The following is a 14,108-nucleotide window of genomic DNA, read 5'->3' as shown; positions in this document are numbered from 1 at the left end:
GCAGTTTAGGGTTCAGCAAAGGAGGGCAAAGGGATTAATTAAGAGAGGGAAAATAGAGTATGAGAGTAAGCTTGCAGGGAACATAAAAACTGACTGCAAAAACTTCTATAGATATGTGAAGAGAAAAAGATTGGTGAAGTCAAGCGTAGTCAGAATCAGGGGAATTTATAATGGGGAACAAAGAAATGGCAGACCAATTAAATACATACTTTGGTTCTGTCTTCACAAAGGAGGACACAAATAACCTCCAGAGATGTCAGGGAACATAGGGTCTAATGAGAGGGAAGAACTGAATGAAATCAGTATTTGTAGGGAATTGGTGTTAGGGAAATTGATGGGATTGAAGGCCGATAAATCCCCAGGGCCTGATAATCTACATCCTAGGGTACTTAAGGAAGTGGCCCTAGAAATAGTAGATGCATTGCTGGTCATCTTCCAAAATTCTATAGACTCTGGAACAGTTCCCATGGATTGGAGGGTAGCCAATGTTACCCCACTATTCAAAAAAGGTGGTAGAGCGAAAACGGGGACATCGGTAGTGGGGAATATGCTAGAGTCCATTATAAAAGATGTAACAGCAGAGCACTTGGAAAACAGTGACAGGATCGGACAAAGTCAACATGGATTTACAAAAGGTAAATCGTGCTTGACTAATCTACTGGAATTTTTTGAGGATGTAACTGGTAGAATAGATAAGGGAGAACCAGTGGATGTGGTGTATTTGGACTTTCAGAAGGCTTTCGATAAGGTCCCGCATAAGGGATTAGCGTGTAAAGTTAAGGCACATGAGATTGGGGGCAAGGTACTGACTTGGATAGAGAACTGGTTGGCAGACAGGAAGCAAAGAGTTGGAATAAACGGGTTTTTTTCCCGAGTGGCAGGCGGTGACTAGTGGGGTACTGCAGGGATCGGTCCTAGGACCCCAGCTATTCACAATATATATTAATGATCTAGACGAGGGAACTAGATGTAATATCTCCAAGTTTGCAGACGACACAAAGCTGTGTGCTGTGAGGAGGATGTCGAGAAACTCCAGTATGATTTGGACAGGTTGGGTGATTGGGCAGATGCATGGCTGATGCAGTATAATGTGGATAAATTCGAGGTTATCCACTTTGGTGGCAAAAACAGGAAGGCAGATTATTATCTGAATGGCAACAGATTGGGAGAAGGGGAAGTGCAACGAGACCTGGGTGTCCTTGTGCACCAGTCGCTGAAGGTAAGCATGCAGGTGCAGCAGGCGGTTAAGAAGGCAAATGGTATGTTGGCCTTCGTAGCGAGAGGGTTTGAGTACAGGAACAAGGATGTCTTGCTGCAGTTGTACAGGGCCTTGGTGAGACCGCACCTTGAGTAGTATGTGCAGTTTTGGTCACCTTATCTGAGGAAGGATGTTCTTGCCATGGAGGGAGTGCAGCGAAGATTCACCAGACTGATACCTGGGATGGCAGGAATGACGTATGAGGAGAGATTGGGTCGATTGGGCTTATACTCGCTGGAGTTTAGAAGAATGAGAGGGGATCTCATTGAAACTTATAAAATTCTAAAAGGACTAGACAGACTAGATGCAGGAAGGATGTTCCCGATGGCCGGGGAGTCCAGAACCAGGGGTCACAGTCTAAGGATAAAGGGTAAGCCATTTAGGACAGAGATGAGGAGGAATTTCTTCACCCAGAGAGTGGTGAACCTGTGGAATTCTCTACCACAGAAGGCAGTTGAGGCCAATTCGTTAAATATATTCAAGGAGTTAGATATATTTCTTAAGGCTAAAGGGATCAAGGGATATGGGGAGAAGGCAGCGACAGGGTACTGAGTTTGGATGATCAGCCATGATCTCATCTTCTATGCTTCTATAAGCTCTGGAATTCCCTCCCTAAACCCCACCGCCTCTCTACCTCTCTTTCCTCCTTTAGACTTTCCCACATTACAACAGTGACTCCACTTCAAAAGTACTTCATTGGCTGTAAAGGGCTTTGAGATATCCGGTGGTCATGAAAGGCACTATATAAATGCAAATCTTTCTTTCTTTCTTAAAACCTACCTCTTTGACCAAGCTTTTGGTCATCTGCCCTAATTTTCCTTATGCGGCTCGGTATCAATTTTTTTGTCTTGTAATACTCCTGTGAAGCGCCTTGGGATGTTTTACTTCGTTAAAGGCACGACAAGTTGTTGTTGTCCTTGATTTCTATAAAATTAAGTTAATATAGTTCTAATGCTGTACGGGTACATATACCGACTGCAGACAGTGAGACTATTATGATGATATCATAATAAATTAATCTGAGATGATGATTCACAGGCATTTAATATTTAGCAGTCGAGACACAAAATTAAGGATTTTGAGGCTACTGTATATATTTTTCTAACTTTAATCACTTTGTTGCATGACATATGGTCACCAACTATTAAAAATATTTCTGAGCATGCTGTCCATCAGCTGTCCTACCACCATTCAAGCCTTATTGTAAACCACATTTACCCTGAACACTACCTGCAGTCAAGTGAATGTCTTCTTCAAATGACACACTACATTTCTGCTAAAATACTAGTTCAAATGGTGATCATCTTATAAAGATTCAGTGACAGCATTTCATAGGATTAATAACCTTTAACAAAGCATAATTCATGAAAAGGAGATTTTAAGATATTCCCAGACTGCTGGACAAGTGATTTATTGGCAGATGCTCCTTCCATGTTCACAATGTGCATTATTTTTATACATATAGATATACTTGATCAACGAAGCGTCACTGACAAATGGCTGAACTATGGCATGCAAGTTGGTCAAGCTTACCACCAATGCAGCACAAGGACATTATAAAATTGGTTCCTCTAAAATATGACCACAATATTAAAAGGCATTTCTCTAGGCAAAGATACAAGTATTGTACATTAAATATACAACAGAAGTGTATAAAATTATTAAAGGCTTCAATGTATACATAATATATCTGACACTAGTTTATGACCACAAATCTAATTTACTTAGTCTTTCAATATATTTTGTAATTGATCTGTCAGGCTAACAAAATCTGAATTGTAAATATTGTTCCTGTCAAATTACTGCAGGAGCCTAGACCTCAGACCACAAATGCCTACATCCTTAAGTCTGATTCATTTCAACCTAATGATGCAATAGTCCCACAGTAAAAGATCCAAGGGTAGAAAATACTGCAACAAAAAGATAATCTGCAGGGTCTTTTTCATAAAAAGGTATTACAATTCATTTCATTAGACTTCGCTGTTACCCAATCTTTCATTCTATAAGGCCATATGTAACTAGACATGCCATAGTTATTCCATTTCCAAATTCTCATGGGTCATTTATTTACATTCCCCAGAAAGTAAATAAAGCAAAAGGTTGTACACATCATCTTGTTGAGATTTGTGGACAAACTCAAGTTTTGGAACAGTATGATGCTTTTCACTAGTGATTGGAACACAAAAAAGTTTTTTTTTTAAATTTTAAACTTGAATAATAATCATAGTTGCAAATAAGGAAAATACATCTGGCCAGTACTCTCCTCTTCCAACCGCCACCAAAAAAATTAGTGTGTTAATAAAAAATGAGTAATCATTATCATACAAGAACCTGCCTGACAAATCAGGGCAAAATTTCACCCCGCATTCTGTCATCCTTTTCAATCCAAATACACATGGTTTCAATAAATAGCAGTACTACATTATATTTAAAAAACAATGAAGCTGCAGTTCATAATTTTTTTCAAAACTCTAGGTAAGGTAAACTTGGGTTACCTAATGACACGGTTTAAAACAAATAACAATCACATTATTAGTGAGAGTAGTTTAAATCACAGACATGAAGAAGCACAGCTGCACTTTTTCCAATGTGATGCTGGTGCTGACCCCCAGTCCCAAATTCCATTAGAAATTAGGGGCAAAGATAAAAATTCAACATCATCATAATGATAAAATAAATCTGCATTTCCTGGCACTAGAAATTGAACAGGTCAGGAAAACATTAAATAGATATGTATATAAAAATACACACACATTTTACGACAGGTGGAAAAGCACTTGAGTCTTCCCTGGCCTCAACACCGTACAAAGACAGAGCAACATGGGGCAAGGAAGCATTCTTGGGGAACTATTTTCCTTGTTGAGAATCTCAGATCACAAAGAGATACGCAAGGAAAAATGGAAAAGTAATTTAAAATATGTTCACTATATTTCTGGGTAGTGGCTGAGCTTTTATATACAACCAGTAGAAAAAAGGTCACACCTGTCTACAAAAAGAGGGGAACGCGAAGAGCCGGTGGCGCCCATCAGATGTGAACCGCATTCCCATTATTCACGCACCAACACTTCATTTATTTATCTACCTCTCTCTTACCTGTTGCGTCCTTTCGGCTGGGTTCTTCATAACCGCCTGCCTGAAGCTGTTATCCACATAAGACGCCATGGTCCCGACTCTCGGGCCCGTAAAATCTGGGGCCTCGACTTTCCCCGTTCCGCTCGCTCGCTCCCTCTGCGGCGGGGCTGCCTTGGCAATCCTCGGAGGGAAGGCGCTTGGGATTTCTTCCAGTTGCCCACTCTGTGCTGAGGCGGTGGCGGTCCCAATCCCAGGCCCGGCCCGAGCTGCTGACTCCGAGCCCGGGGCTCCGGCTCAAACCGGTTAATGCTGTTGTTCTAGCTCGAGCGGCAAACAGCGACGTCACTCGTTCTATCAATGGAATCAGAAGCTTCGCTCCTATTCCCGAGTGCGAACCCCGGCGCTGCTGCTCCTCCTCAGCACAAAGCACCGGCACTCCGCACCACCAACCTGCCCGCTCCGGCTCCCTGGGATCCTTCATAATCCATCGGAATTTTTTTTTGAATTAAAGTAACACAAAAGAAAATAACTTCGTTCCGCTGTCTTGTCTTCTTCAACTGTTTCTGAAATAAATCCGGGAAACAACAGCGAGAAAACGATACTTTTTAAATATATATTTAAATAGTACAAACAAAGCACCCGTCTAATTGTGGTGTCAAATTCTTTCGCTGTTTGCTTAGTTTCAATCGGATACGAAGGACCTGAACTGGGCGCTTTGTTTCATCACAAGCTGAAAATCTCCAGGAGACAGAGGAGGAGGGGAAATAAAAACTCCCGACAAAACTAAACTCGCGAAGAATTCACCCAGAAACTCTCTACCGCCTCCTCATTCAGATCATCCAGAGAGAAAAAACTTGTTGTCTCCTCCCACAACAGCCAGAGGGCAAAGGAAAAAAAATACAACACATGCCATAGAGATGAGAGGATACATCACGGGGCGCTATGATGTGACTTAACAATCCATAGAAATGTTAAAATTAAAAAAGGACAAAATCTGGACATATGAAAAATAAAAGACTGGCTAACAAAGGTTATATCTGAAACGTTAACCTGTCCTTTATCTTTATTATAATAATAATAGAAGCTGACCTACCGTGCATTTCAGCATTTTTGTTTGTTAATGAGGTTTACATATTTTAACAAACTGTTAAAAATGTCTATTTTCAAAATGTATTAAGCCAAATCATAAGTGAACTACTTCAATATCATAAATGGGAACTAAGGCTAAAGGGTTGGGGGGGCACCAAAGTTCAGATTTGGGTGACCTGACACAGCACAGCCACAATGATTCAAAACGACAACACACGATCAGGAATTTTTAAGTTGAGTAAATTATTTGCTATTAATTTTGGCCTAGTCTTGACAAAAAATTAGCCAACCTCAAAGCGATTGGAGGGGGTGGGGGGGGGATCATGATCCCTCTGACTCCCCCACTGTCTCCACCGTTGATCAAAAACAACAACTTGCATTTATATAGCGCCTTTAATGTAGTAAAACATCCCAAGGCACTTCACAGGAATGTAATAAGACAAAAAAATTGACATGAGCCAAATAGGGAGACATTCGGCTAGGTGATCAAAAGCTGGGTCATAGGTAGGTTTTAATGAGTGTTTTAAAGGAGGAGAGATAGAGAGGTGGATAGGTTTACAAGGGAATTCCAGAGCTTATGCCCTATTCCTGAAGGTACAACCACCAAAGGGGCAAAGGAAGTCTGGGATGCACAAGCAGCTGCTAATTTAAGACTAGAAAAACTATTAGGGATTAGGTCAGACTTAATTGATCTTTACAGTACATGAACAAATTTTGGAACCTTGCCTTCATTACTAATGTTTAAAAAGTGATTAATAATCCCTAATTTAAGTTTATTGCTGTTTATTCCTGTGCTTGTTTTAGTGCTTGTATTTTTGTAGAATGACAACATCAACTTGTATTTATATAGTGCCTTTAATGTAGTAAAATGTCCCAAGGTGCTACACAGGAGTGTTATAAGGCAAAAATTTGACACCAAGCCACAGAAGAAGAAATTAGGGCAGATGGCCAAAAGCTTGGTCAAAGAGGTAGGTGTTGCGTCCGTGTATAATAAGACACAGACTGCGGAGAACGGTACAACAGGTGTTTACTCAACGTGGCTCACACTGCAACTGGTCTGTACAGATTACTACTCAGTGCGATATACAGGTGTGGTCACTGCCGGTACTGCAGTATACATGAGCTGTAAAACATAGTTCCCCCCCTTAAAGGTATATACATTACAATTCCTCCCCTTTTAGATTAACAGTACCATAACACTCATTTAACAATTAAATATCAAACTAATTACAATTAACACTTTTAACATGCAACATTAGCTGAAAATAGTCTATTTATATATTCAGTCTTTGGGGAGGCTTCCTGATCCTTTCTGGATAGCGCCTTTCCCGAGTGTCTTGCTCTTGGTGTGGAGGCGATTCTGGCCCCCTGTCGTCGGTTGGTTCATCAGCTTCCGATGCTACTGTTTCTGGGGTAGAGGCGACCTGTACGTCGGGTTCATCACCAGGTACGTATGGGCGAGGCATGGGGTTGACTTGTTCCTGTGACTCTAGGATCTGGTCAGCATGGCGTCTCACGATGCTCTCCCCAACGTCCACTGTGTACATTAGGGGGCCCTGCCATGTGCATATCGTTCCTGGCTGCCATTTTTCTGTTCGGTAGTCGCGGGCCAAGACTGGTTGCCCTACATTGAAGCTCTTTGTTGGCTTCTCATGGATGTGCTGGAATTGCTTAATCTCAACATCTATTCGTACGTTTGGTCTGAGCAAATCCAGGCGAGATCATAACCTTCGGTTAAAGAACATCATGGCTGGGGCCTGGTTGGTGACTGCATGTGTCGCATTCCGGTAGGCGAACAGGAAATTGTCCACCTTGTGCTGCAGCGGAATGTTGTCATTGTACATAGCCTTCATTGCCTTCTTAAGGGTTTATACGAACCTCTCAGCCAATCCATTTGTGGCTGGATGATACGGGGCGGATGTGTAATGCCTTACCCCATTCTTTTTCAAGAGCCTCCGGAACTCTTCGGACACAAACTGTGGTCCGTTGTCGGAGCAAATCTGTTCTGGCAAGCCATTCCTGGCAAAAATGGTCCGTAGGACTGCAATAGTTTTCTCCGTGGTGGTGGAGGACATTTTGATGACCTCGGGCCATTTCGAGTGCGCATCCACAGCTATTAAAAACATTGAGTCCATGAATGGACCAGCAAAATCAATATGCACCCGTTGCCATGGAGATGAGGGCCACTCCCATGGGTGAAGAGGGGCCTGTGGTGGTGCATTTTGGACTTTCTGGCATCCTGAGCAGCTCTTGGTCAGGTCCTCGATTTGTTTATCGATTCCCGGCCACCACACATAAGCCCTGGCTAGGCTTTTCATTTTTACCCCTCCCAGATGACCCTCATGAAGCTCATTGAGCACTCTATCCCTTAACTTGGGTGGAATTACCACTCGGGATCCACACATCAAGGTCCCCCGGCACACTGACAGCTGTTCTCTCCTTGTCGAGAATGCTGGTAACAGTGAGTCGCCATGTGCTGGCCATCCCTTCACCGTCAAATCATATACCCGAGACAGTGTCGGGTCATTTCGGGTTTCCTTTTCGATACAAGCGTTAGTTACCGGTAGGTATTCAACTATAGTCGAATGGAATATTTCGACAGGATCCACTGCTGGTGCTTCCTCCGCAGTAGGCAGTGGCAGGCGTGATAGCCCATCAGCATTTCCATGCTGTTTCGTGCCCTTATATTCAATCTCATAGTGGTGCGCTCCTACAAAAAGTGACCATCTTTGTAGTCGCTGCGCAGTCATCACCGGAACGCCCTTCTTCGGATTAAAAATGGAGACAAGAGGCTGGTGATCAGTCAGCAAGGTGAATTTCTGCCCGTGCAGATAGTGATTGAACTTTTTCACTCCCCACACTAGGCTGAGGGCCTCCCTGTCAATCTGGGCGTAGTTACGCTCGGCTGAGGTTAGTGATCGTGACGCAAAGGCTATTGGCCTCTCTGAGCCGTCCGAGAATTTGTGCGACAGCACCGCTCCAATGCCGTAGGGTGACGCATCACATGCCAACCGAATTGGTAATGCCGGGTTGTAATGGGCCAATACCTCTTTCGATGTGATTAGTGTTTTGCTCTTCTGGAAAGCTCGTCTACATTCGTCACTCCACTTCCATGGCACCCCAGTTTGCAGTAGCGTGTTCAGTGGGTGTAGTATTGTAGACAAATTTGGCAAGAACTTATGGTAGTAGTTTACCAGCCCGAGGAACGACCTCAGTTGTGACACATTTTCCAGTGCTGGAGCCTTGACTACTGCCTCAATCTTCTCTGGGGACTTATGTAACCCCTCTTTATCGATAACGTGGCCACAATACGAGATCTGTTTTCTAAAAAACTCGCATTTGGGGCGGTTAGCTCGGAGCCCATATTCCTGCAATCTAGTGAGCACCTGCTCCAGGTTGGAAAGGTGATCACTGTCATTTTCGCCCGTGACCAGGATGTCGTCCAAATAACACTGGGTCCCTGGGATTCCTTGCAGGACTTGTTCCATTGCCCTCTGCCAAATAGCCGGAGCTGATGCAACCCCAAATACCAGCCGGTTGTATTGGTAGAGACCTTTATGGGTGTTGATTGTGAGGTATTTTTTTGATGCTTCTTCTACCTCCATTTGCAGATACGCCTGGGCCAGATCAATCTTAGTGAAGCGTTTCCCTCCAGATAGCGAGGCGAAAATATCTTCAGTCCGCGGAAGTGGATATTTTACGGTGTGAAGGACTGGGTTCACTGTTACCTTAAAGTCCCCACAGATGCGAACCTCCCTTGGTTCCCCAGGCGTGCTGCTGAACGACTTTTTCATCACAGGGACGATGGGTGTAGCCCACTCGCTCCAGTCTACCTTGGACAGTACACCTGAACGTTCCAGACTCTCCAGCTCTGCTTCGACGGCTGGGTGGATCGCATAAGGTACCGGTCTGGCCTTAAAAAATTTTGGGCTTGCGTTTTCTTCAATTTTAATCATCGCTGTCATGCCTTTTAGTGTTCCGAGTCCTTGCTGGAACACTTCTTTCGCATCAGTTAGGATCTTTGACAGTCGCCCAGGTGTGACGTCGTCATCCTTTTTGTCAGCCACAGTCAGTGCCTGTATGGAATGCCAATCCAGTTGTATTTTCCGGATCCATTCACGTCCCAGTAATGGTGGTCCTCCATCTTGCAATACATACAGGTCTAGTTTTGGTGTTTCCTTACCGTTATATATAACGGTCACCCTTATTTTTCCTTTGGGGTAGACTTTTTGCCCCGTGTACGTCTTCAAAATAATTTTTGAGTCTCTCAAGGGTTTGTGTGAGAATAGCCGCTCGTAGCCCCGTTGGTTTATGACTGTTAGGGCTGATCCTCTGTCCAATTCCATCTTTACCTGGACTCCTGCTAACTTGAGAGTGACCCAAATGGTTCGGTGATCCTCCGTTGTGATCACATTATGTAGTTTCAGACAACTCAGTTCCCTGCTTTCGGAGTCGTTATCACTCTTTTGTTCGTCTGAACTATTCTCCGTCATCTTATGTACCTTCTTGTACTTTCCTTTGGTAGGTTTCTTATTGCTGGTTTTCTTTCCCGACCTGCAGACTCATGCTATGTGTCCTACTTTTCCACACTGTCTGCACACTTTGTCTTTGAACCAGCAATCATTCTGGTCATGTGTTGTTCTGCCGCAGCGATAGCACTTCTCTGTTCCATATGACATTTTGTTTGTGCCATATTCTTGCGGTCTCTGTTGTATCTCTGCAGCGCCCCGTGCTGCTGCTTCATATGATACCGCAATGCTGAAAGCCTTTTCCAGCGTAAGGTCCTTTTCAGATAAAAGCCGTTTCTGGGTTCCTTCACTTTGAAGCCCACACACAAACTTGTCCCTTAAGGTATCTGCCAGTCCCGCTCCAAACTGGCAGTGTTTCGATAGTTTGCGCAGTTCTGTTAAATAATCAGCATTGCTTTCATCCTTATGCTGGTTCCGTTTGTGAAACTTGAATCTTTCTGCTATCAGCAGCGGTGTGGGGTTTAAATGTTCCTTTAGTATCGTTACTATGTCTTCAAAACTCTTTTCCATTGGCTTCGTTGGGGTTACTAGATTTCGTAATAAACCATACGTCTTTGCACCCATTAAATTTAACAATACCGAAGCTTTCTTGTCATCTGACACCTCATTTGCCTTGCAGTACACCTCTATTCGTTCGACATATGTAGTCCAATCTTCGACTTCATTGACAAATGCGGTGATACTGCCACTCTTCGGCATTTTGGGTGTGGTTTAAAATGGCGTCTCCCAATGGCTTAAAATGGCGTCTCCCGCGCTTTCCTTCCTCCCCCGCTGCTGCCAACGCCGCTCCTGGCGGTTCTCGTGGCAATGGCGGCGCCCTGTAGGTTTCGCGCACTTCTCCTGCGCTGCTGCTAACGCCGCTCTGGGCGGTCCTCGTGGCAATGGCGGCGCCTCGCAGGTTTCTACGCGTCTCTCTCTCCCTCTCTCCGACGCTGCTCAGCCCCTGAACACCGGCTGCGCCCTGTGCGCTCTGCCCTCTCCCCCGTCGACGCTGCTTGGCCCTTTGCTGTGCCGCTCGGTCGGGCTCTAGCCCGCCGCTGTCCGGGAAGGGTCTGCGCACTACCTGTTGCCAACCCGTTTCGTTGGACCACCTCGACTGGAAAGCCAAGCCTGGCTCTCGACAGCCTCCCCCGCAATTCTCGAGTCTCTGGGCGGCTGCCCGTGGTCGACGACCGAGTCTCTGGCCTTGACCTCCAATCCACTGATCTCCAGGAACGAATCCCCGGGAGGTGATGCAGAGTTGCAGGTAGGTTCGAACCTGCCTCGTCGCCAATGTTGCGTCCGTGTATAATAAGACACAGACTGCGGAGAACGGTACAACAGGTGTTTACTCAACGTGGCTCACACTGCAACTGGTCTGTACAGATTACTACTCAGTGCTATATACAGGTGTGGTCACTGCCGGTACTGCAGTATACATGAGCTGTGAAACATAGTTCCCCCCCTTAAAGGTATATACATTACAGTAGGTTTTAAGGAGCGTCTTAAAGGAGGTAGAGAGGCGGAAAGGTTTAGGGAGGGAGTTCCAGAGTTTAGGGCCTAGGTAGCTGAAGGTACGGTCACTGATGGTTGAGCAATTATAATCAGGGATGCTCAAGAGGGCAGAATTAGAGGAGCGCAGATATCTCTGGGGGTTGTGGGGCTGAAGGAGATTACAGAGATAGGGAGGGGCGAGGTCATGGAGGGCTTTGAAAACAAGGATGAGAATTTTGAAATTGAGGCGTTGCTTAACTGGGAGCAAATGGAGGTCAGCAATCACGGGGTGATGGGTGAACAGAACTTGGTGTGAGTTAGGACATGGGCAGCCGAGTTTTGGATGGCCTCAAGTTTACGTAGGGTAGAATGTGGGAAGCCAGCCAGGAGTGTGTTGGAATAGTCAAGTCTAGAGGTAACACAGGCATGGATGAGGGTTTCAGCAGCAGATGAGCTGAGGCAGGGGCAGAGACAGGCAATGTTACAGCGGTGGAAATAGGCGGTCTTGCCGTGGATATGTGTTCGGAAGCTCATTTCTGGGTCAAATATGACAGCAAGGTTGTGAACAGTCTGGTTCAGCCTCAGACAGATGCTAGGGAGAGGGATGAAGTCGGTGGCTAGGGAACGGAGTTTGTGGCGGGGACCAAAGACAATGGCTTTGGTCTTCCCAATATTTAATTGGGAAAAATTTCTGCTCATCCAGTACTGGATGTCGAATAAGCAATTTAGAGACTGTGGAGGAGTCGAGAGAAGTGGTGGTGAGGGAGAGCTGGGTGTCGTCAGCGTACATGTGGAAACTTATGCCGTTTTTTCGGATGATTTCGCCAAGGGGCAGCATATAGATGAGAAATAGGAGGGGGGCCAAGGATAGATCCTTAGGGGACCCAGAGGTAACGATGCGGGAGTGGAAAGAGAAACCATTGCAGGTGATTTTCTGGCTACAATTAAATAAATAAGAATGGAACCAGGCGAGTGCTGTCCCACCCAGCTGGACGATGGTGGAGAGGATGAAGCGGTCAACCGTGTTAAAGGTTGCAGACAGGTCAAGAAGGATGAGGAAGGATAGGGATAGAACAATCAATGTAAATTAATTAGGCCCAGAAATTTGGGTCTCCACGGGTGATTACGCACAGGGTACTCACCCGTAAGCCCAATGGAAGTGCCGGTTTCATGCATGCACTGCACATGCGTGGGAAACCGGCACTTCCATTCCCCTGAAAGAAGGGGTTCAGAAGTCGAATGCGTGCGCAGGAGAGGCAGCGCGTGCGCATTGAACTTACGTTTTTTTTGCAGGTTTTCCCAGGAGGGTAAGTCTCCAGAAGTTAGACATGTAAAAAGCAGGTTTATTATTTTTAAATACTTTAAAGAAAGGTAAGTTTATTTTTAGCCCCGTTAGAAAATGTAATTAATTTTTTCAAAAATTTAAATTATTGTTTAGAATAGTTATTCCATGTAATTTATAGTTTATTTTAAAAATGTGATTTTTTAAAAATTTATTTGAAGATTTAGTGATGTTTTGGGGCTTATAGTATTTATAGGTTTGACAGGAACTTATGAATGAAGCATTCCCTGCTACCATTGGCTCTCCATGGCCCACGCGATCCCAGGGGACACATCGAACTAACTGCGCCCCTGGGACATGCAAGCACTGTGCGCCGGCAGTTGGAGGAGGCCCAGGATCGGAATCCCACGTGGGCCCACAGCACAACGGCTGGCGCGGTAGTTAAGTGCAGGTCGGGCCTTGCACCCGCGGGAAGCCCCCAACCCGAATTTCTGGGCCATAATCTTTAAATTCTTTAAGGGTGCTATTTTTTCAATATATTAGAATTTCTTAATTTAAAAATCAATTCTTTAAACCAGCCAGTCCCATGCCCTTCAGGAACAGAAAACCTATCATGCCTGTCACAGTACCACTGATTCTCTGGGAAGCAAATTCAGGCATTAGGGGAAAAAACTGGACAATGGATGCACATCTGAAATGTCAACTTGTCTGTTCTCCCCACAGATGCTGCTTGACCTTTTGTTTCAGGCAATAGGTAAATGGAAACATTGCCGAAGCATACTCAACTCACCCATACCCAGCAATGGCCCTGACGAAATAACAGTATTGTACTCATTAAAATTCATTTAAATAAAAAGCATTATTTTATTAATAAATGATATAGACAATAAGGGGTGCCTTAGAATTAATACAGCAACCTCATGAAAGCCTTCAGATGATAGTTAGATTGAAGTGCTTTGGACATCCTAAGGACATGATGAGGCCCTTATATAAATACAAATTATTTCATCTGAACCGAAACAAATTTCATTTAATCACATCATTATAACAATATTTGTTGTATTACTGTGGTGTGTGTGGTCAGTTTTATTCTTTTTGTGTTGCTGGCATGATGCACATTGATGGGAGCTGATTCAGAATCAAACCCACAAAGAAGGAATAACTATAAAGTAGTCATTGTATCAAATGATAATCGAGTTGAGTACCAGCAAATCACAATATATTTTTTGTGATTTGGCACATTCTTGGTGATGGACAGCAAAATTAGCAATTTTACAACCTACAGTGTAAAATTAATCCATATAGCTACTTCAAACTATGAACCCTATTGAAAAATCAATGTGCGAAAGGCCAGAAATGTGAGTCTAGCCTTAGTAGAAGAACAATTTTGTGATGCAATTGACCT

General features: G+C 44.3%; 1 protein-coding gene and 1 long non-coding RNA gene across 10 annotated transcripts in view; one reads left to right on the top strand and one right to left on the bottom strand.

The window, feature by feature from the left end:
- Positions 1–5,040, bottom strand: part of rapgef2b (Rap guanine nucleotide exchange factor 2b) — a 1,083,630-nt gene extending 1,078,590 nt beyond the window's left edge. For all 9 annotated transcript variants that reach the window (XR_015081639.1, XM_086010726.1, XM_086010745.1 and 6 more), the window contains exon 1: positions 4,352–5,040. Coding sequence is in view for 8 of the 9 variants with exons in the window: in XM_086010726.1 (XP_085866852.1) it covers positions 4,352–4,420 (69 nt within the window). In the remaining variant the exon portion in view is untranslated. The remainder of the gene's footprint in view (positions 1–4,351) is intronic.
- LOC147122777 (uncharacterized) lies at positions 4,060–5,373 on the top strand. The gene is made up of 2 exons (XR_015081641.1): positions 4,060–4,163; positions 5,011–5,373. It is a non-coding gene; the product is annotated as an uncharacterized LOC147122777 (long non-coding RNA).
- The last annotated feature ends 8,735 nt before the right edge of the window (positions 5,374–14,108 follow it).

This window comes from Somniosus microcephalus, chromosome 2, assembly GCF_052327205.1.
Source record: "Somniosus microcephalus isolate GS21.2 chromosome 2, FLI_Smic_1.0, whole genome shotgun sequence".
Taxonomy (NCBI): Eukaryota; Metazoa; Chordata; class Chondrichthyes; order Squaliformes; family Somniosidae; genus Somniosus; species Somniosus microcephalus.
The sequence above is the reverse complement of the archived record's forward strand: the minus strand, read 5'-3'. Positions and strand labels throughout refer to the sequence as shown.